At 37.5% G+C, this 20,818-nt stretch overlaps 6 protein-coding genes across 15 annotated transcripts; 4 read left to right on the top strand and 2 right to left on the bottom strand.

Annotated features, from left to right (window-relative positions):
* Window positions 1–149: 149 nt before the first annotated feature.
* Window positions 150–7,407, top strand: LOC106370656 (putative inactive serine/threonine-protein kinase At5g11400). 3 transcript variants are annotated; one of them, XM_013810652.3, is made up of 6 exons: window positions 5,626–5,885; window positions 5,978–6,198; window positions 6,276–6,411; window positions 6,512–6,636; window positions 6,718–6,826; window positions 6,915–7,403. In XM_013810652.3, exons 1-6 carry the CDS (start codon window positions 5,807–5,809, stop codon window positions 7,259–7,261), a joined length of 1,017 nt encoding a protein of 338 aa, XP_013666106.2. In that variant the 5' UTR covers window positions 5,626–5,806; the 3' UTR covers window positions 7,262–7,403. The 3 variants fall into 3 exon arrangements, with proteins under 3 accessions (XP_048598361.1, XP_013666106.2, XP_013666107.2); XM_013810653.3 differs by having other exon boundaries at window positions 5,626–5,879; XM_048742404.1 differs by lacking the exons at window positions 5,626–5,885; window positions 5,978–6,198 and adding an exon at window positions 150–1,409 and having other exon boundaries at window positions 6,915–7,407.
* LOC106370657 (putative inactive serine/threonine-protein kinase At5g11400) lies at window positions 2,200–5,220 on the top strand. The gene is made up of 6 exons (XM_013810654.3): window positions 2,200–3,449; window positions 3,538–3,776; window positions 3,860–3,995; window positions 4,083–4,216; window positions 4,292–4,397; window positions 4,485–5,220. The coding sequence occupies exons 1-6, from the start codon at window positions 3,371–3,373 to the stop codon at window positions 4,784–4,786; spliced, it is 996 nt and encodes a 331-aa protein (XP_013666108.1). The 5' UTR covers window positions 2,200–3,370; the 3' UTR covers window positions 4,787–5,220.
* Window positions 7,408–9,210: 1,803 nt separating the features above from the next.
* On the top strand, window positions 9,211–10,708 carry LOC106372411 (putative inactive serine/threonine-protein kinase At5g11400). The gene is given in 7 exon segments (XM_013812618.3): window positions 9,211–9,313; window positions 9,408–9,628; window positions 9,714–9,849; window positions 9,943–10,076; window positions 10,158–10,263; window positions 10,355–10,416; window positions 10,419–10,708. Coding segments are annotated over 7 exon segments (945 nt in total). The 5' UTR covers window positions 9,211–9,246; the 3' UTR covers window positions 10,638–10,708.
* A 332-nt stretch (window positions 10,709–11,040) lies between these two features.
* Window positions 11,041–13,767, bottom strand: LOC106372410 (WPP domain-interacting tail-anchored protein 1-like). The gene is made up of 5 exons (XM_013812617.3): window positions 13,538–13,767; window positions 12,791–13,349; window positions 11,635–12,725; window positions 11,370–11,540; window positions 11,041–11,282 (listed from the first exon to the last, which is right to left on the bottom strand). The coding sequence occupies exons 2-5, from the start codon at window positions 13,347–13,349 to the stop codon at window positions 11,136–11,138; spliced, it is 1,968 nt and encodes a 655-aa protein (XP_013668071.2). The 5' UTR covers window positions 13,538–13,767; the 3' UTR covers window positions 11,041–11,135.
* A 457-nt stretch (window positions 13,768–14,224) lies between these two features.
* On the top strand, window positions 14,225–16,538 carry LOC125579061. 7 transcript variants are annotated; one of them, XR_007317017.1, is made up of 8 exons: window positions 14,225–14,529; window positions 14,754–14,935; window positions 15,133–15,260; window positions 15,339–15,424; window positions 15,509–15,626; window positions 15,796–15,893; window positions 16,001–16,064; window positions 16,238–16,538. XR_007317017.1 is itself a non-coding variant. In XM_048742405.1 (2 exons), the coding sequence occupies exons 1-2, from the start codon at window positions 16,010–16,012 to the stop codon at window positions 16,492–16,494; spliced, it is 312 nt and encodes a 103-aa protein (XP_048598362.1). In that variant the 5' UTR covers window positions 15,900–16,009; the 3' UTR covers window positions 16,495–16,538. The 7 variants fall into 7 exon arrangements, 1 of the variants encoding a protein (XP_048598362.1); XR_007317015.1 differs by having other exon boundaries at window positions 16,010–16,064; XR_007317014.1 differs by lacking the exon at window positions 16,001–16,064.
* A 911-nt stretch (window positions 16,539–17,449) lies between these two features.
* On the bottom strand, window positions 17,450–20,800 carry LOC106372413 (1-deoxy-D-xylulose-5-phosphate synthase, chloroplastic-like). Of its 2 annotated transcripts, none has more exons than XR_007317020.1 (10): window positions 20,484–20,800; window positions 20,224–20,337; window positions 19,990–20,154; window positions 19,759–19,906; window positions 19,398–19,666; window positions 19,032–19,296; window positions 18,703–18,959; window positions 18,339–18,617; window positions 17,974–18,263; window positions 17,450–17,875 (listed from the first exon to the last, which is right to left on the bottom strand). XR_007317020.1 is itself a non-coding variant. In XM_013812621.3 (10 exons), the coding sequence occupies exons 1-10, from the start codon at window positions 20,700–20,702 to the stop codon at window positions 17,726–17,728; spliced, it is 2,151 nt and encodes a 716-aa protein (XP_013668075.2). In that variant the 5' UTR covers window positions 20,703–20,792; the 3' UTR covers window positions 17,450–17,725. The 2 variants fall into 2 exon arrangements, 1 of the variants encoding a protein (XP_013668075.2); XM_013812621.3 differs by having other exon boundaries at window positions 17,974–18,258; window positions 20,484–20,792.
* Between the last annotated feature and the right edge of the window lie 18 nt (window positions 20,801–20,818).

Below are 20,818 nucleotides of genomic sequence, written 5' to 3' on the forward strand. Positions count from 1 at the left end.
TCATGAGTGGAGTAGGATGAATTTTACAACTCCAAGATGAATTAATAGACTTTCTCTGCCTTCAAGGTTGCCATAAGTTAGTTTCGTCACTACATACCGAGCTAAAGAGTTTAGTATGGACATTGAAATGTTTATCTCGCCATTAGCGCTTCTGCGATTACTTTGTTACTGATTCCCAAGAATAAGTCAAAATGATCACAACACCAGAAGAATAATCAGTTTTTGCAGCTGCACTTAATGAGTTTAAATCTATATGGGCATCCTACCAGAACGGAAAAGTGGTTTATCAACCCAGATCCAATAACACTAAAGCAGACTTCTTTGCAAGGCCGCTTTATTGGATTGGATAGACACTAGAAACTTGTCATTCGCGGATTTGTGCTAAGTATTTTCTCAGTTCTCTTATTGTGATAAAAAAAGCTATGGCTCTGATCGAACATTCCACAAAGGCTACATCGATGAGACCACATTTTCTCCATCGAAAACTCGGAACTGAAATCTCTGTTTCTGTCATGGAATGTCTTACAAGATAGTTCACAGGCTCTAGAAGAGTGGAAGGTAACCACAATCTGATCATTTTCATGCAACTATATATATCTTTTTATTACATTTGTACTTATGTATATGGACTATGGTGAGCACAAACAAACTAAGAGTTGTAGGCAGAAGTTAGGTGTGTTAACGTTTTTTCGTTTGTACATCTTACCTCCAATAAAATCAACATCACTTTCTCAACCTAGTAGGCCACATAAGTCAATTACTATCGAAAAATGAACAAAACGCGTTTAAGTTATTATTTACATAAGTCTCATCATTTGTTTCCCCATATCTGTCTTGCATGGAAACCACATCAAAACTTCCTGTTTAATATTGTGGTTTCTTGTTCTCCTTTCTTTTTGCCTAAGTGAGCAATTGCCAACTAATTTGTTTTAGAAAGATTGATTAATCATTTTCAACCTCTTTATAAGAAAACACTTAAGATGTGTTAAAATCTTGAAACCAAAAGTCTACAAATTAAATCATCTCCAGCAACAATGGGAAATGTTCTAAAGCCTCTTACGGAAGATCCTCTTTCATTTGCTTACGAGCCTCTCCTCAGCTCACCAAGTTGGTTTACATATCTCTGTTTTAAGAGCATTTTTACATATAGTAATAATATTAAAATACGTCGTTCAATATGTATCAAAGTTGATAAAGAAAATGAGGATCTGAGAGTCTTCAGCGTCACGGAACTGAAGAAAGCAACGAACAACTTCAGAAAAGAGAGGGTCGTAGATGAAGAGGATGGCTCTGTTCGAACATTCTACAAGGGCTCCATCGATGACACCTCATCAAGAACTAAAAAAAGAATCTCTGTTTTTGTCATGGAATGTCTTCAAGATAGTTTAGAGGCTATAGAAGCGTGGAAGGTAAGCAAAGTATGACCAGTACTTACACTTGTTTCTATATATATATATATATATACGTGTTGTATATTTATTAAAAGTACATGAGTTGTAGGAAGAGGTGAAGTCTCTAGGAGAACATTCTCATCCAAACATAGTAACATTTTTGGGTTACTGTTGTGAAGATAAAAAATCACTATTGGTATTCGAATACTTGCACCAAGGAACTTTGGATCATCACATTAACGGAAGTTAAGATCTCTTCTAATCAATGCATCCCATTCTATTAATCGGCATAGACAGTTTTTGCTTTATATACAACTTCACGTTTGATGTTTCCCTCAGCAGAGAAAGAGGTCTTGTCATGGGAAACACGGGTTAAGATAGCCATTGGAATAGCTAAAGGTGTTGCATTTCTCCACTCATTCTACAACTCGTCGCTATATTTTGAACTCAGAATGCATAACATTATGCTTGATGAGGTAATGACCTTTTTTTATTTATAACATTTTTCTTCTTTTTGTTAATGATCGTAGAAACTAATAAGTAATACCTAAGCTTGGGAAAAAAGAAGCCTAATACCTAAGTTTTGATCTCATCAGGAATACAATGCAAAACTGTTTTACCTTGAAACAGACAAAAAATGTCTGGAAAATTGCTTGACTATTTATGGACATAGATACATGCCTCATGAATGTCTGGTGTCAGGTACACCAAAATCTTAACTCTTGTTTTAGTGATTCAGATCAATATTTACATTTCCAAATCTTTAGACAATTTGTGTAACGTATGTATGTTGTTTTAAAATGGATACCGATGTTTACGCATTTGGTGTGATTTTGCTTGAGCTTTTTACTTGTTCGAAAGATGAGGACTTGCTTGCGCATTTACTTGCTTTGAGAAATGGAGCAAAAAAGTTGGAGAAGAATAAAAGCTTAGATGTTAGGGAGACTAGACCGTTCTTGTTTACGGAAATAATTGATCCTCGACTTGAGGGTGATTATCCTGTGAATGCGGCAATGCAGATGGGCACACTCATCCAAAGATGTACCAAGTGCTTGCCTACACGACCGTCCATGCAACAAGTTTTAGATGTTCTGAATGATATTGCAGAGATTAACTAGTATCGATATGATTTGTCCTTGTCTTGCTTTAGTTTTGAAAGCTTGAATAAAACAAAAAACTATGTTTTGTTATGCCCGTGGCTGTACACGTTACTGACGATCATTGATTCATTGTCTATGATGCGACTTTGATCTTCTTCCCTTTCTTTTTTTTTGTTCTCCAGTAGAATTAAAACGAATTAATCTAAAGTATAAGTGGTAACTCATCAACAGAGCATAGACAGATCACAAGTTGCCTACATGAGAGAGGTGAATATTCCACAAGAAAAAAGAAAACCCAATAGTCAAATGATAGTAATATGTAAACATATAATATTGTATTTATGCATACTGATATAGCCTGGCCTAGCCCCATCCCACCCATTTAAGAGTCTGACTTTGTTTAAGCTTGGAAATTACGTTTGCATTTTTACTTATTCACGAACGATCTTGTAAAATAATTTATACGAAACTGAGAGTATATGCTATTTGAAAGAATGTTTTGTTTTTTTTTTCTTTTCTGAAATATATGAGGCCGTAGAGGCAGCCTAGCTTTAAAGTTTAAAGGCTTTGACTCGAATTTGTGACCGTTCTTTACTCAGAAAAATCAAAACGACATTTATTTCTCACTAACAAGGCAATAAGTCAAAAACGTATTAAAAATGTAGTAAACGCGGTTTTGCTATTGTTTACGTAAGTCTCAGCATTGTTACTTAAATGGATATACTCGTAATTAGTACTGTGGTTGCTTGTTTTTCTTTGTCTTGTCTAAGTGAGCAAAAGTGTTGAATGCTTTCTCAACCTCTTTATTATAAGACTCCAAAAGAAGATGTGTTCAAGATATGAAATCAAAATCTACAGATCAAACCATCGCCCTTAACAATGGGAAACGGTTTAAAGCCTTGTAAACAACAACATCCTTCGTATCTTTACGAGCCTCTCATCAATACTCCTTTGTTGGGTACTTCTCTCTTTTTTAAATTAACATTTTACTTTTGTTTACTTGTATAAAACAAGTGATGTAAATTTAAATGTATATATATGGAAAGAAGAAGCAGAAAACGAGAATCTGAGAGTCTTCAGCGTCAAGGAACTGAAGAAAGCAACGAAAAAATTCAAAAAAGAGAGGGTCGTAGAAGGGGAGGATACCTATGTTCAAACATTCTACAAGGGTAACATCAATCAGACCACATCTGCACCATCAAAAACTAAAACCAGAATCGATGTTTCTGTCATGGAAGGTCTTCTTTATACTCCACATGGTCTAGAAGAGTGGAAGATAAGCAAAGTATGTCCATTTTCTTTTATACGTGTTGTGCACTTATTAAGTACATGATTGGCAAAAAAAAAAAAAAATTCTATGTGTCGCAGGAAGAAGCTGAGTCTCTAGGAGAGATTTTTCATCCCAACTTGGTTAAACTCTTGGGTTACTGCTCTGAAGATAACAGATCACTCTTGGTTTTCGAATACTTGGGCAAAGAAAGTTTGGAGCATTACATTTTCGAAAGCTAAGATCTCTTCTAAGTGTGACCATTCTATAAATAGGGTATTATATACTTGTACTTTACATACAGTTTCATGTTTCTCTCAACAGAAGAGGAGACATTGTCATGGGACACACGGGTTAAAATAGCCATCGGAATAGCACAAGGTGTTGCATTCCTTCACTCGATCAAGAACAGCCCATTACATCAAGAACTCAGGATGCATAACATTATGCTTGACGAGGTAATCGCTTTTCTTCATCTTGTTTCAGTTTGTTTATGATCTCAGAAGTTAAAACCTATGTTTTGATCTCATCAGCAATACAATGCAAAATTGTTGTACCTTGACTCAAAAAAACAATTTTGGCCAATTGGTTGGACATTTGTGGGAACTATATACATGTCTCTTGAATATCTAGAAGCAGGTACAACATAATCTTAAATTCTGTATTTATAATTCTGATTAACCTTTCATTGTTTAAATCTTAAGACAATTGTGCAAAAATATGTAGCTACTTTGGGAATGGAGACGGATGTATACACATTTGGTGTGATCTTGCTTGAACTCTTTACTGGTTCGAAAGAGATATCAATATATCTGAAACGCTTAAGAACTAGAACTATCTTGTTTGCGGAAATAATTGACCCCAGACTTGGGAGTCATTATCCTGTGAATGCAGCCACAAAGATGGGCAAACTCATCCAAAGATGCACCAAGGATAACTGGAAGAAACGACCGTCAATGCAGCAAGTTTTGGATGTTCTGAATTCTATTTGTAATTCAGTATTAATGCATAGAGATACTAATATTTGAAAATGAAGATAATTAAAAACAAAGTTGCATGTTTTTACCCCCTCTAGCAAATTTTCTGTAATTAAGATTAGCCACACCACAAAACTAAAATATATACTAATATATTCAAAATCATGTTGCAACAAAATATTAATGGAAAAGTCGTAACTATTTTTAGCCACGTTTTGTTTCGTAAAATATTTGTGGCTTTTCTGTCACGATTCAGATATGAATTGCCATGTTTCTCATTTCATAACTATTTTGTGGGTTATAGCCAAAATTTCTACTAGTGTTAAAATCAAATAATTTTACATATTAAAATTTTAAAAGCATACACGAATGTTGGCTATATCTAAAAGTAATACTTCTGATCGAACATTCTACAAAGGCTACATCGTTGAGACAACATTTTCTCCATTGAAAATCAGAACTGGAATCTCTGTTTCTGTCACGGAATATCTTACAAGATAGAAGTTACAAAAAAAATATATATATATATATATATCTTACAAGATAGTTCAAAGGCTCTAGAAGATGGAAGGCAACCACGATCTGTCCATTTTCATGCAACTATATGTATCTTTTAATTACATTTGTACTTATGTATATGGTGAGCACAAAAACTAAGAGTTGCAGGCAAAAGTTAGGTGTGTTTATACGTTTTTCATTTGTAGATCTTTCCCCCAAGAAAATCAACATCACATTCTCAACCTAGTAGGGGTCCATAAGTCAATAACTAACTAAAAATGAACAAAACGCGTTTGCTCATACTGTTTAAGTACATCTCATCATTTCTTCCCATATTTTCCATACATGGATATAATCCTAGTTAATATTTGTGGTTTCTTGTTCTCCTTTCTTTTTGCGTAAGTGAGAAGTTAACTCACCGTAGCGTGATGATTGAATCCTTAGGCAGTCCAGCCAATTTTTTATAACTATTGATTATTTTTTTTCAACCTCTTATAAAAACATAGATAAGATGTGTTAAAATCTTGAAACCAAAAATTTACAGATTAACATCATCTCCATTCTCCATCAACAATGGGAAATGTTCTAAAGCCTCTCACAGAAGATCCTCTTTCATTTGCTTACCATCCTCTCCTCAGCCCACCATGTTCGTGTACATCTCTGTTTTAAAGCTTTTTGTTTTGTTTTGTTTACATATAGTAATAACAAATTAACATCAAAATACTTCATTCAATATGTATAAAGTGGATAAAGAAAACGAGGATCTGAGAGTCTTCAGCGTCACGGAATTGAAAAAAGCAACGAAGAACTTCAAAAAAGACAGCGTCGTACAGGGCGAGGATGGCTCAGTTCGAACATTCTACAAGGGCTCCATCGATGACACCACATCAAGAACTAAAACTAGAATCTCTGTTTCTGTCATGGAATGTGTTCAAGATAGTTTAGAGGCTATAGAGGCGTGGAAGGTAAGCAAAGATTGTCCATTGTTTACACTTGTTTCTATAGGTGTTGTGTACTTACTAAAGTACATATGAGTTTGCAGGAAGAGGTGAAGTCTCTAGGAAAACATTCTCATCCAAACATAGTAAAATTTTTGGGTTATTGTTGTGAAGATAAAAAATCACTATTGGTGTTTGAATACCTGCACAAAGGAACTTTGGATCATCATTTTCAGGGAAGTTAAGATCTCTTCTAATCAATGCATAAATTCTATAAATCGGCATATATATATAGTTTTTGCTTTATAAACAACTTCACGTTTGATGTTCGCCTCAACAGAGAATGAGGTCTTGTCATGGGTTAAGATAGCCATTGGGATAGCACAAGGTGTTGCTTTTCTCCACTCAATCAAGAACTCCTCGCTATATTTGGAACTCAGAAGGCATAACATTATGCTTGACGAGGTTATTTTTATAACATTTTTCTTAATCTTATTTTTTTATGAACTTAATTAGAAACTAATACCTAAGTTTGGATCTCATCAGGAATACAATGCAAAACTGTTTTACCTTGAAACAGACAAAAAATGTCTGGAAAAAGGATTGAGAGTTGTTAGAGGAATTAAATACATGCCTCCTGAAAGGCTAAGGACAGGTGCACCAAAATCTTAACTCTTGTTTTAATGATTCTGATCAATAATTTCATTTTTTCAAATCTTAAGACAATTGTGTAATGTATGTAGGCCGTTTTGAAATGGATTCCGATGTTTTCACATTTGGTATGATCTTGCTTGAACTTTTTACTGGTTTGAAAGGAGCCTTGCTTCCGCCTTTAATTGCTTTGAGAGATGGCTCAAAAAAGTTGGAGGATGAAAGCTTAGATATTAGGACTAGACCTTTCTTGTTTAACGACAGAATTGATCCTCGACTTGAGGGTGATTATCCCGTGACTGCAGCAATGCAGATGGGCACAATCATCCAAAGATGCACCGAGGACAGGCCTACACGACCCTCCATGCAACAAGTTTTGGATGTTCTGAATCATATTGCGGAGATTCATTCGTACAGATATGAGTTCAGTTGTTGTTAAAATATATATATATATATGATTTTAGTCTTTCAGTTGTAAACTCTCTTAAAAGAGATTCGTAGCATATGCTAAAATATGGTTTACCGATTTACGATTTTGCAAAATAATTTATACAAAACTGAAAGTATATGCTAATAAATATGGTTTGTTATTTTTCTTTCTGAAAAAAAAAAAAATATATAAGTAGAAGCATCCTTAGCTTTAAAGTTAGAGGGCTTGGACTTCATTCCGTGACTGTTTGATCTTTCCTCAAGAAAATGAAAACGACAGGCAATAAGTCAAGAACATATTAAAATGGAGTAAACGCGTTTTTGTTATCGTTTACGTGAGTCTCAGCATTATTACTTGAAAATAGATCATATAGTGTGGTTGCTTATTTTTCTTTCTCTTGCCTAAATGAGCAAATGGAGTTTGTGTCAAAGTGTAGTTATTAATTAAAATGGATAAACATAGTGTGGTAGGCTGGTAGCTTGTTTTTTTTGTCTTTGTCTTTTATATTTGTGGAGGCTTTCTCAACCTCTTTATAAACACCCAAAAATAATGTGTTAAAGAATCTGAAAACTGTTCGCGAAAAAAAGAGACGCTCCCAGACACAGTAATCGAGACACCCTTTATGGCTTTCTTTTCTGGCGCCGGTGAAGGCGTTTCTCGCCGGCGCCGGGACTTACCGGCTCACCTATACCTCCTTTTCGTAGCTATGTTCTTTTCATACCTTTTGCTCTGTGTTTCACCGTTCATAAAGCTGTTATTATGCGGTGGAGTGAAGATCCGAAGCTCTACGCGACGGAGACAGATAAAAAGATTCATAGAACCACCTCTATCGGCGTCACTTGCCCTCTGGTTGGTCTTCTCATCAGCGTCGAGTCCGGAAGCTTCCTCCGTTGCTGCTGTTCAATGCGTTTCGGGTAAAAGCCCCGACGTTTTCTTTGCGGGTGACTGTCGTACATCCTTGGGCGTCAGCGCTTCCTCTGTTCAAATTTCGGTGAGGACTCCATATTCTCAAAGAAGCCCTCTCTTCCTGTCTCCGGGAACCGACGAGCTCTTCCATCCACCGTTTGAGACGCCCCTTACTCCATCCGACACCAGATCTGGAAACAGCTCTTGGCTTGATCTGAAGAGTTTCAGAAGCTTCTTATCCCTCTCGTTTCCCACGATGATGATGCCTGCGTTTAGTCTCCTCCGTAGCCTGGTTGGCCGTCGACAGAGCAGTCTCGGTGATAGCTCCTTCAACGGCGGCGGCAAGTTCAGCCTAGGTTACGAGTGCATCTTGGGTCTTTCAGCTGACTTTGGGCCTCATCTACCTTTCTTTGGGGCTTGGCCCACTAAACTTATGGTAAAGGTCAGCCTTTTTACTAGTCAATTAAAAAACAGAGTCGTGGTGAGAGACACGATTATAGTATGTACGGCCTTAAACTGTTTGACTAGATTTGTAAAGATTTTCGGTGGGTTCACCGACGTCTATGATTTATGCGCATTGCCATATATCTACTTCATGAAGAAATTATTGGTGGGTTCACCAAGTCATGTTCCATGTTCGATTCCGTTCCCATACCTCCTTTCTATGAAAGGAGAAGACTTCTCGGTTTCTACGGGTAAGTGTTCCAGCTTTTACACCGTCTTGTTATCTTGTGTAGCGGTCTGTACGGGGCCTGAAGATGCAAGCGAGACTACTTCGGTTTATCTCGTTGGTGAAAACTGGGTTTCAACGTCACTTGTGACTAATTTTCGGCTGTCCGACTTTGTCGTGAAGCTCTTATCGACGCATTCAAGCTTTGCTTTGAATTCGCTGTCATCTTCTCATGAAGACCTATCTATTTTAGCTTTGTTTGCTTATGTAGTTTATGCTTTTAATCAAAGAGGATGTTTGATTCCCTCTGGTTGTACGGTTGTACCCAAAAACATTGAAGTTTAATGAAAGTAAGTCGTGTTCAAAAAAAAAAAAAAAAGAATCTGAAAACTACAAAATCTACAGATTACCCTCAACGATGGGAAACGGTTTAAAATCTTGTAAACAAAAACATACTTCGCCTCTCATCAATACTCCTTTGTTGGGTACATCTCTCTTTTTACTGTTGTTTACATATAGTAAATCTCTAAATATGTGATTCAAGTTTAAATGTGTGTGTGTGTGTGTGTGTATGAAAAGAGGAGGAGGAAGAAGTCGAGAATCTCAGAATCTTCAGTGTCAAGGAACTGAAGAAAGCAACGAATGAATTCAAAATAGAGAGGGTCGTAGAAGGGGAGGATACCTATGTTCAAACATTCTACAAGGGTTACATCAATGAGACCACATCAAAACTTCCTGTTTCTGTCATGGAAGGTCTTGTATATAGTCAAAAGAGTCTAGAAGATTGGAAGATAAGCAAAGTCTGTCCATTTTCTTACACTTGGTTTGTTTTATATACATGTTGTGTTACTACTTATTGTGGGCAAATAAATCTATGAGTTGCAGGAAGAAGCTGAGTCTCTAGGAGATATTTCTCATCCCAACTTGGTCAAACTCTTGGGTTACTGTTGTGAAGATAACAGATCACTCTTGGTTTTCGAGTACTTGCAAAATGAAAGTTTGGAGCATCACATTTACCAAAGTTAATATCTCTTCTAAAAGTGTTCATAACCATAGGTAGTAAAATGTACTTGTGCTTAAATAACATACAGTTTCATGTTTTTCTCTCAAGCAGAAGAGGAGGCACTACGGTGGGGAACACGAGTTAAGATAGCCAGTGGAATAGCACAAGGTGTTGCATTTATCCACTCGATCAAGAACAGCCCATTAAATCAAGAATTCAGATTGCATAACATTTTGCTTGACGAGGTAATCACTTTTTACATTTTTCTTCATCTTGTTTTTGTTTATGATCTTAAGAGAGTAATACTCAAGGTTTGATCACATCAGCAATACAATGCAAAATTGTTATACCTTGACTCAAAAAAGCAAAGTTGGCCAGAAGATTGGACATTTGCGGAAACTATCTACAAGTCTCCTGAAAATATGTTTGCAGGTAGACCAAAATATTAACTCTTTGTGTTTGGTAATTCTGATTAGTCTTTATTGTTCAAAATCTTGAAACAGTTTTTGTGTAATTTATGTAGATATTTTGGGAATGGAGACCGATGTATACATATTTGGTGTAATCTTGCTTGAACTCTTTACTGTGGTTCAAAAGAGATACTAACAAGTCTGAACCACTTCAGAACTACATCATTCTTGTTTACGGAATTAATTGACCCCAGACTTGGGAGTGACTATCCTGTGACTGCAGCCACAAATATGGGCACACTCATCCGAATATGCACCGTGGGTGACTGGAAGAAACGACCGTTAATGCAACAAATTGCGGATGTTCTTAATTCTGTAATGTTTAGAGGTACTTAATATCTGATTAAAAGAGTTGAGAGTTTACTTGACATTGAAGATGAATACAAACAAAGAAGCATGTTTTGTTACTGTTCTAGCAGAGTTTATGTAATAGAGATTAGCCACACAGAAAAACCACAATATAATCTGTCAAGTTAACATCAGAATCGCCTGTAACTTCTTTTCTTCTGTAGTTTTTGTCTGGATCCCTCGAGCTGGCAACTCTGAGGCTGATCTTCTTGCTAAACAAGCTTTAAATCTTGTATCGAGCGGCTTGGCCGTATAACTTTTAAGTTTGAATCAATATTTGAGTTCCAAAAAAAAAAAAAAAATCTGTCAAGTTAAACTATGACAAAGAAGGATGATAACAAAACTAAAAAGTTAGTAATCTTTCATTGAAGATTAGGCATAAAAAAAAAACTAGAATATATATTCTGACATTGTAAATTATTGCAAAGAGAGAAAAACAAAAACAAAACTGGAGCTTATGAGACTATGAAAAGATTAAAAGACTCTCTAGATGTTTTGCTGCGACATTAAGTAAGCCATTGAAGACATGAAGATGACCAAGATTGCTAAGAGAATGTGCTTGATCCCAAGAGCTCCAGCGTCTAATCTCCTTACACTTCCAATATCTGAAGTAGACTCTGTTTCTTCCTCCTCCTACAACATGGTAACAAACATCACTTTCTATTAAAAGAACATAGTCAATAGCAGATACAGATTTTTAGTAGGTAAGAATTGATTTACCTCTTGATCAGTTAGTGAAGTGATGGTAGCTTGAAGTTTACTTTCTTGATGACAAGGAAGAGAACTCTGGTCAGACTTTGGTGAAATGTTTTCACTCTCCGTAAAACCTGTCTTTCCAACCTTCTTCAACTTCACCATCAACACACGGTTCTCTTTTGACAAGTTAGTTATCTGCAAAAACAAAGTCAACTGCATCTAAGCATCTACTATGATGATGAAGCTACTAAGGAACCAAGTTCTGTGAGTTATCATAATGTCTTAATACCTGTTTATGAAGGCGTTCTCGTTCAGAAGCAAGTTGCAAGACCAGTTTCTTCATGATCTTGTTATGCTGTGCAATATCTTTAGCGGTTTGCAACTTTCTTTCCTCAGCTTGCTGTAGATACCTCTCCGCTTCTTTCAATCTCCCTCTACAGAACTTCAGCTCTTCGTTGAGATCTGCGTTAGACTCAGACACAGTGATCAGCTTGTCTTCTGTATAGTCAGCCCTGTTCTCAGCCTTGGAGACTTTCGATTTCAGATCCTCGATCACATCCTCCATGTCAGAGACAGTAGAGTACAACAAACTCTGCTTCTCTTTGCCCGCTTCGAAGGCTGCAACCGCAAGCTCCAGCTGATGATCCAAGTCCCGCAAGTGCTTCTCAAGGGACTCTAACTTCTCCGGAGTGTAGCCTTTCGCTCTGAAACTCCCCAACTCCTCTTCTAGCTTCCGGCATTTGGATTCTGCTTCCTCAGCCCTTGCTAACTTCTCTTTCAGATCCTCGTTGACACGTTCAAGATCCGTTGTCTCATTGAGCTGTTCCTCAAGAGAACTAACTTTTTCACTCAATGTAGAATTCTCAGTGCTCAACAGAATCAGTTTCTCCTCAGCTTCTCTCAAACTCTCTTTCAACCCTTCAGTCTGCGCCATGAGAAAGTCGCCGAGCCTCCCGTTGCTGCTATCAAGCTTGTGCAAAGCAGACTCCTTATCAACGAGCTCAGACTTCAAGTTGGTTTCCCTTTTAAAAGAGCCGCTTAGATTGAACTTGAGAATCTGAAGCTTCCCAGACATCTCCTTTAACATCCCTTTAAAAACTTCAGAGGAGTTCTCCGCCTCAAGCCACCGAGAATACGCGTCTTCGATTACTTCCTCCATGTAGAGAACGTCCTGCTCGGAGGAATAGAGCTTAATCTCTAGCTGGTACTCGGAGTTTCTCGACTCGCTTAGCTTCTTCTCGAGCTCCATCTCCTTGGCTAAAGACTTCTCAAGCATCCTCAAAACGTTTCTCTGCTGATCAGCGGTTTGCATCTTGATCTTAGCGCTTAGATCACCAAACTCTCCATCGGTTTGTGATTCTGCAGCACCCCCTCCAGACCCTAAACAGAACATATGAATATGAGAATATTATAACAAAGAATGATAAATTTTAGTTGATACTTACAGCTTCCAAGTTCATCTGAACCAGAAGATAACTTGTGAAAGCTATTAGATTGCTTCTTCATCTCAACCACTTGGTCCATTAACTGATCCAAAGACTGTTCAGCGTCATGAAACTTCCCCTCCAAATCTCCATCATCTTGAAACGGAGATATCATCGTGACACGTGCGTTTTGAATCTCGTTCTGGAGAAAACCAACGAGAGACTCGACTTCTTTAACCTCTGAGTAGAGAAACGAAGACAAGAGATCGAACTCCAAAGCCTTCTCAGCCAAATCATCATCATCTTCTTCTTCTTTGTTGTGAGAAGCAAAAGACTCGAAGTCGTGTTCCCTGGAGCCGAGTTGCATAGTGAGAAGACTGAGATTCACCAGCTTCTCGGAGACGAAGGCAAAATCCAATTCTACTTTTATCAGAACTTGGCTTGCAGTAGATAGTTCTGGATGATGATGATGATGATTGATGTCTTCTAAAAGGCTTTCCTTTGATGAGCTAGGCTGTGGTACGACGCTGTCGTTGTCATCGACAGAGACTGTTCTATGATGTTCCGTTTCTATTTCCATCTGTGAGAAAGAAAAAAAAGGATCAATCTTTCGTCATGAAATTGAATAATTAAGGTTCCTATTAGATGCAACGATCCTGGGTTCGATTCCTAAGCGAGAAATCAAAGTGAAGTTTCTACAACAGATTTGTTTTACTTTATGCTCCGATTGATTTTGAGAAAGGACACAACGTAAAGGAGAAAACTTACATTTAGAAACGAAGCGACACGAGACGGTTCAGATCAAAAGAAACTTCCTTTTGGGAGGAAATGATCCAGAGAGAGAGGCGAACGTGAGAGAAGATCGAGGAGAGGAACATAAAGGATTCTCTTTTATTGGTTACAGTAATTTTTTTAAAAGCTTTTATTTATTAATCTCTCGGAGTGTGAAAATGAAAATACACGTCTGTTCTATTTTTTGTTGTTACCCAGATTTGGGACATGTAAACACCTCATAGTACATACCTGTCTATATTTCACAAGTGACAACAAAACCAAAATAGATGTATGAAAACCAAACCGCATTGAATTTTATGTCCTTTTAATTTGAAATGCGAAATTATTTTTTCATGTGAAAAAGATCAAAGTTTTGCCAAAAACAAAAAAAAGAAAGATAAGCTATTTTACGTTTTAAATTTCTAATTAATGATGAAGTAATCTATTTATATAAAATAGAGTTTGCTCTCTCCTTAGAGAGCCACCTAAGATTCCAGCTAGATAATTCGAAGCTTTTAGTGTTGACACGTGTCCGGTGGTTACAAAACGCACCATTTCATTTTAAATCGATTCTGATTTGGGCTGTGAAAATTTATTCTTATTTTTGTTTAATGGGCTTATAGCCCTTGCGATATATTCCATTTAATTAACTCCAATACGTGAATCAAAACATCAAAGGTCGACGCTTTCTCGCAATCGTCTTCCTCGATAGAGCTAGGGTTCTCTTTGAATCTCTGATCTCCCTTAGGTGAAACTTCTACTATAAAAATGTATTTGTTCTTCCCAGAGATATCATCCTCAAAATCCTACTATATTAGAAACTTATTCCTTATTCTTATGGCTAACATATCTACCATTCTTGCTGATCTCAAATCTGGATGTTGCTCATCCACGGTGGAGGTGTTGTTCCTCCGGTTTGGGAAGCTAGAAACATTAAACGTGGTGGCGACCTACCAGTAGTAGATATGTTAATTCTGGATTCTAAGGTGATTCTGATTTTTAAATTCATGTTCATCATTTTTTTTTAATAGTTCTCATGTGTTTAAATTCATATATAACAGGATTATGGTTTTAAATCCAGTTTTTTCTGTTTTAAACCATTTTTAGGTCCATTAGATTTCTAGCGTGGTTCAATCGCCCACGATTTGCTAGAGCATTTTATTATCGCACATATTTGTTGATTTTGTTTTGATTTGTTCATCTGTTTCAGGCGACCCTCATGGAAGCTACCGTGGAGTTTAGTCACGGCCAGTCTTCGGTGGGAACCGTCATCCGAGTTGAATCGTCTAGATTTCTTCTCACCGGCTATGTGAATCTGGAAGCATCACAGACTGCAATCGTTGGCATTAGCGCTTTTATTAACTCCTGCACGAATGGGCAAATGAGTCATCTGTAATTTTTTTCCTTAAGATCTAAAAAAACAAGATTGAAGAATCTAAGTTGTAGAGAAGCTTTTTAATTTGGTGTTTGGAGTTTTTTAGAAATTCACAATAATTATTTTGAGATTGATTCTTCTCCTGTTTCATTACATCTCGGTGTTTGCTCATCTTTTCTGCTCTTTTAAACCTGGAACTTTCATTTCACTGCAGTTCTACAACAAATCGTCTGAGTGTTTTTTTTTTACGCTCAAGCATCTTAACCAGAAGTTGTTGGCCATGGATGTGGAGCCTGAGGTGATGTGGCTACCAGTAATAACCCCAAGTTCATGGGAGGTTAGGTAACCTCCTTCATTTGATTCCACAGCCAACTTTTGCAATGCCACTTTCACTTTTCATTGATCTCCTACAACTTGCAGGCTGGCTTTTCCTAAATGCAACTTCTGGCACACATTTATACTTACTTTGAAAAAGAAACAAGTGACAGTGACACCTTCCTAGCCAGGTAGTTTGCTCTAGCTTTAACAATATATTCTTGATTTTATGCTTGAAAACCCACAATATAGACAAATACGGCTGTTTTTTGTAGCTTTGGTAATGGTGAATTAGCCTCTTCCACAAGTTCGATCAAATATAGTGGTGTTAATAAGATAGAAACAGTAACAGTGTCAAAGCTCAACACCTATGTGGTCAACTCTACACCTCAGGTCCATTGCCTATATCTAACCTAATGCTTATCATTTTCACATTCAGTCGTTGTAGACGCCTATTAATACGTTCTACTTCAGGTTGTAGAGTTCTTTATTCCTTAAGAAGGGACTTTTTATTCCTTACCAACATATCAGACCTAAAACCTTAGCAACATACTATTTGTAGGTACCGTGTGGAGATGACCTTCTCGGATGCGACTTACTGGGCTGTGTTTGATGTCTAGGTTAACAAATGTGCATGCGGCGGAAGCGGGAGAGCTCATGGTACGTGTCATCACCCTCATACTGTCGGCTAGAATATAGTGAAACATGAATTACATAATATATATCTATATAAAGATCTATCAATATGCATGGTGCTGGTGTTGGAGACCCTTTAGATGCAGAGGTCCCACGATTTATGCAAGAACTTGTGGGGGAAAACATACGGCCCAGGTGACTGAGTTCAATTTCTCCTCAAAACATCAGACCTTCACTGTTGCACTCATGTTGGAACGCCACCATCGTTTCTCTACAGCAACATTTGATGTTGATACACCCTAAATTCAGTTCATACTTTGCACACCTCTTTATTGACATGAAGCTTTACGTTTTTCTTTATAAAACAGAAAGGCGCAACTATCCTGAAGGTGATATATGCAACTGCTCAGATGGTGAGAAAGCTGCTACTGACCAGATCACTGAAGGTGATGACAACCTCTCAAACCACCCGGGGGTATGGGATGCAACAGCCGCTGCTGAGCAGCCCCACTTCTGGCAGAAGCAATGCAGAGGAACAACTGGTTCCAGCAGGAGGAAACGCACTAAAAAGCACATATCTCCATCAAGTTTTATGATATCTGAACCATGTTCGCTTCTTTCATAAATAATAACGTCTTTCTAATCATTACATTCATGTGTTGGATCTCATATTCACATAGCAAACCACAACACCACAAGAGCAATTATAACATGTCACTAACATATCATTGACAAAACTATACATAATTACAAGTCATATGTATAAGAGAATACAAGTCATATGTATAAGAGATATGCTGCGTAATTAAATAAAATAAATCCCACGTAGCCGTTTTGGTGCAGTAAAGAGGATTTACGTAGTGTAGTTTTTAATTGAAAATGATGTTCAATTTTTTTTTTACATTAACCCTTACTCTTAAGATTTAGTCAGACATATATAGTATGCAGAATCCAGCACTTTATAGCCCAAATAAGTCAAATGAATAACAAAACAAGATCTTTTCAAAAAAAAAAAGAATAACAAAACAAGATCCATTAATCAAACTTAAAAAAAAAAACACAAAATCCATTAATAATCACTCCAACAATATTAAAAATGAACGTTATATTGACCATCTCATAATAAATTGACTTACAAGTCAAAATATAAAACACAATGCTTAAAAATACACATTCATTACCATATTCGACTGACTAAAATTTTAAAATCCAGAAACTTTATTTAAGTCAGATTATAAACATATGAATTATATAATTTACAAAAGAAAATAAACATATGAATTATATCTTAAAGTCAAAAAGGACACACTGTAAAACCACAAAATTTTAGTAAAATATAAATCGCTGATTGATTATCTATGACGATCAATCGATTTTATGGTTCCGAATGGTAACTGATTGCACTGCACCGCACCATACAACTATGAATAATAACAAAAATCTCTCCATATACCTATGTATCTATATATTTCTGTTACTATCAGAACATCAACGCATTTTGGTTCATAGTTGCATATTAACATTCGGAATCTATATACTTTTCTTGCAAATGTCAATATAACACAAACACAAACACAATGAAAAATTGAAAATATATCATCCCGCCCGTAGGGCGGGCCGACCCTAGTTTCTCTATATTCAATAAATTTTCACCTCTCTCACAGTTTCACTGTCAACATTACACATCAGATTATTTCAAGCTCTTCCAGAAAGGTTCTTCAGAATGTATAACTATTTACAATTTTTTTTACTTTTGAAACTTAATAATTACACTCACCATTCACTCTTCAAGAGATAAAAAAAGTCATAAAATGTGTGATGCCTCCATTAAGTCTCTAATCTTCTGGCAGCCAAGGTTAGCTCATGAGGAGCAGTGCTTCACGAGTTCGACCTAATAGACTCAGAGCGGTTGCTGCTATGTGATGTCCCGTTAGCCCCGCAAGTGCAAGCTGCTCGTTAGGCGACGCTTCTTCTATGTACCCATCCGGTAACACAATCGGTCTCCACTGCCATTGGTTAGTCCACACGATAGAAGTTATAAACCAAGTTTATAGAAAGATGAGAACTTTGAATAGATGTGGTTTTGATTTGTGTTTGTGTGTACCTTGATTTTTCCATCGAGCTGGCCATCAAGGGCTATGAACTGAGCCACATGGGATCCAAACCCTCCAACACAGCCTTCTTCGACCGTGATAAGGAATTTGTGGTTCTGACAAAGATCACGCACAAGCTTAATGTCCAGGGGTTTGCAGAATCTTGCATCAGCTACTGTCACGTTCAAACCGAGTTTCGAGAGAAGCGAGTGAGCATTCAGACAGTTCTGAACCATGGCTCCATACCCGAGCAAAGCCACATCTTGACCTTCTAATAGAACTCTTCCTCTTCCGATCTATTCTAATATAATAAAACGGGTTTTTGTGTCAGCATGGCTTGTTTTGAAGAAGATTTGAAGATTAGATTGGAACTTACTTCAATTGGTAATCCAATGGGGACGAGATAGTTCTTGTTGACGATGGCGCCTCTGGGGAACCGGAAACAAACCGGGCGGTCAGTGACGTTAGCTGCAGTTGCAACCATATTCACAAGCTCATCCTCATTGGCTGGAGCCATAGCTATCATGTTTGGTAAGCATGACATGAAAGCTATGTCAAAAGCTCCACACTGCACAGGACCATCGGATCCAACAAGCCCTGCGCTTGTAATAACAAATCTCACCGCCCTTCTCTGCCTATCTACGTCATGGACCACCTAAATCAAACCATCAAAACACACTAAGACACTTTGCTTTTAATAAAAAAAAAACTTTTGGAATGTGAAGAGAGAAAAGTGAAACCTGGTCATAAGCTCTTTGTAGAAAAGCAGAGGGGATAATGCAAAAGGGCTTGAGACCACCAGAAGAAAGACCAGCAGAGAATGTGACAGCGTGCTGTTCAGCCATACCGACATTGAAAAACCTCTCTGGAAACCTCTCCTGAAACGTAACGAGTGATGGATCCATTTCTATTCCTGCGTGGACTACTACAATATCTCTATCCTTCTCGGCTTCCTTCACCAAAGCCTCAGCAAAGCAATCACTGTAAGTGCGTCTATCTGAGACATAAAAGTAGACCGAGTCAAGGTTTGGATCAAGAAACTAATATAAGCAGAGAGAGAGATATATACCTTTGACCACGATGTTTGCGGTTTCTGCATCTCGCTTCTCCTCTGTGATCACATGAACCAATACAGGACCCATCGAATCTAGAGAAGCTACTTCTCGGAGAACACAAACTAGATCTTCAATGTTGTGTCCATCAACAGGACCAATGTAGTACAAACCAAGTTCTTCAAAGAGGGTTGATCCTGTTGGTCCCACCATACCACGTGCATACTCATCCACTTTGGCTGCCCATTCATACATCCCCTTTCCGATTTTCTTTGTCATAGCCTACCAATATCCATAGCAAAAACAAATCATCAATAATTACTATATGTCAAACCATTGTAAAGAAGCTAAGGGTTCATAAGGAGAGTATGGAGAAAGCATACTTTGGCTAGTTCTCTAAATTTTCGAAAGATTTGGCTAGACTGGATTTTGCTCATGAAGCTAGATAGTGCACTGATGGATGCCTTGGATCCATCCGCCATATTTGGATGCAGGGAGTGACGGTTATCATTTAGGATAACAATCATATTAGAGTCCAAGTAACCAGCATTGCTCATTGCCTCATATGCTTGACCTGCAGTGATTGTCACACTGTCTATAACAGCAACAACCCGGTCCCTCTTCCCTTTTATATCACGAGCGACTGCTAAGCCTAAGAAACAGTAACTAAACGTTCAGCACACCAAATGGGTAACTAGCATTCTTAGCTAATAAGCTAACAAAGGGTGATAAATAATAGATTACCGAGCCCAGCAGAGATACTGTTGCAGCCATGGCCGGTCCCAAAAGAATCGTATTCACTCTCCAATCGAGAAGTGACGCTAGAAACACCATTGTTTTGTCTTGATGGTATAGAAGACCAACGTCTTGTCAAGACTTTATGTGCATATGTCTACAAAGGATAAAAAAAAATCTATAACCACCAGAATAAAACAGATTCAACAATCCCCCTGAATCTCAAAACATGGGCCTTACTTGTTCCACAGCATCCCATAATATTTTGTCAACGGGGGCACGAAACACATAATGCAAAGCAAGGGTAAGCTCTATGGCAGCCAAGCTAGGTTTCATAGACTTTCGGGTCTTCCACAGTACAGAGAGAAGCTCAGTACGGATCTCATCAGCTAATACCTTCAACTCCTACAAAAAAAAAGAAACCATCGTCATGAACCTCATCAACAATATGGCATAAGAACATCAAGACTTTACCTTTACAGTCAAATTCTTCAACTGCGATGGAGTCTCAATGCTGTCTAGTAATGGCGTCTCAAGTTTCTCATCAGTATTTGGCAAAGAACATACCCGAGCTCGATTTGAACATTCCTGGATATCAAAAGATACATTAGTAGATTACATCAACGAGAAAATGAAGCAATATACATGACTTGCATGAGGCCCAGATTAAAAGCTTGGCACTTTTGTGAGAGATTAAGAGGAAAATGATCAGACGGGGTCTCTTAAGTCTTAACCTTGTTGTGAGTGGAGGTTGCAGCTGACAAGAAGCTCTTTCTGGAAAAATCAACTTTACATGGAAGCGAGGAGAGGGTAGCATCTGACCTCAGATTAAGATTCCTGTCATCAAATCGAGCTGAGATTCCGGCTTGATAACCAATCGAGGTTGAACCCATGAAGAGAAGAAAGCTTCGTGGATCAAAGTAGGACAATAAAGAAAAATTGAAAAAAAACATACAAGGAATTTTCTACACAATCATTATGCCAATTCGAACGCACAATGCTGAGAAGGGGAAGAAGAAGAAGAACATTTGAGCTGCGTTAAGATATATCTGCTTTGGATAAGCCCATT

Source organism: Brassica napus, chromosome A10 (assembly GCF_020379485.1).
Source record: "Brassica napus cultivar Da-Ae chromosome A10, Da-Ae, whole genome shotgun sequence".
Lineage (NCBI taxonomy): Eukaryota > Viridiplantae > Streptophyta > Magnoliopsida > Brassicales > Brassicaceae > Brassica > Brassica napus.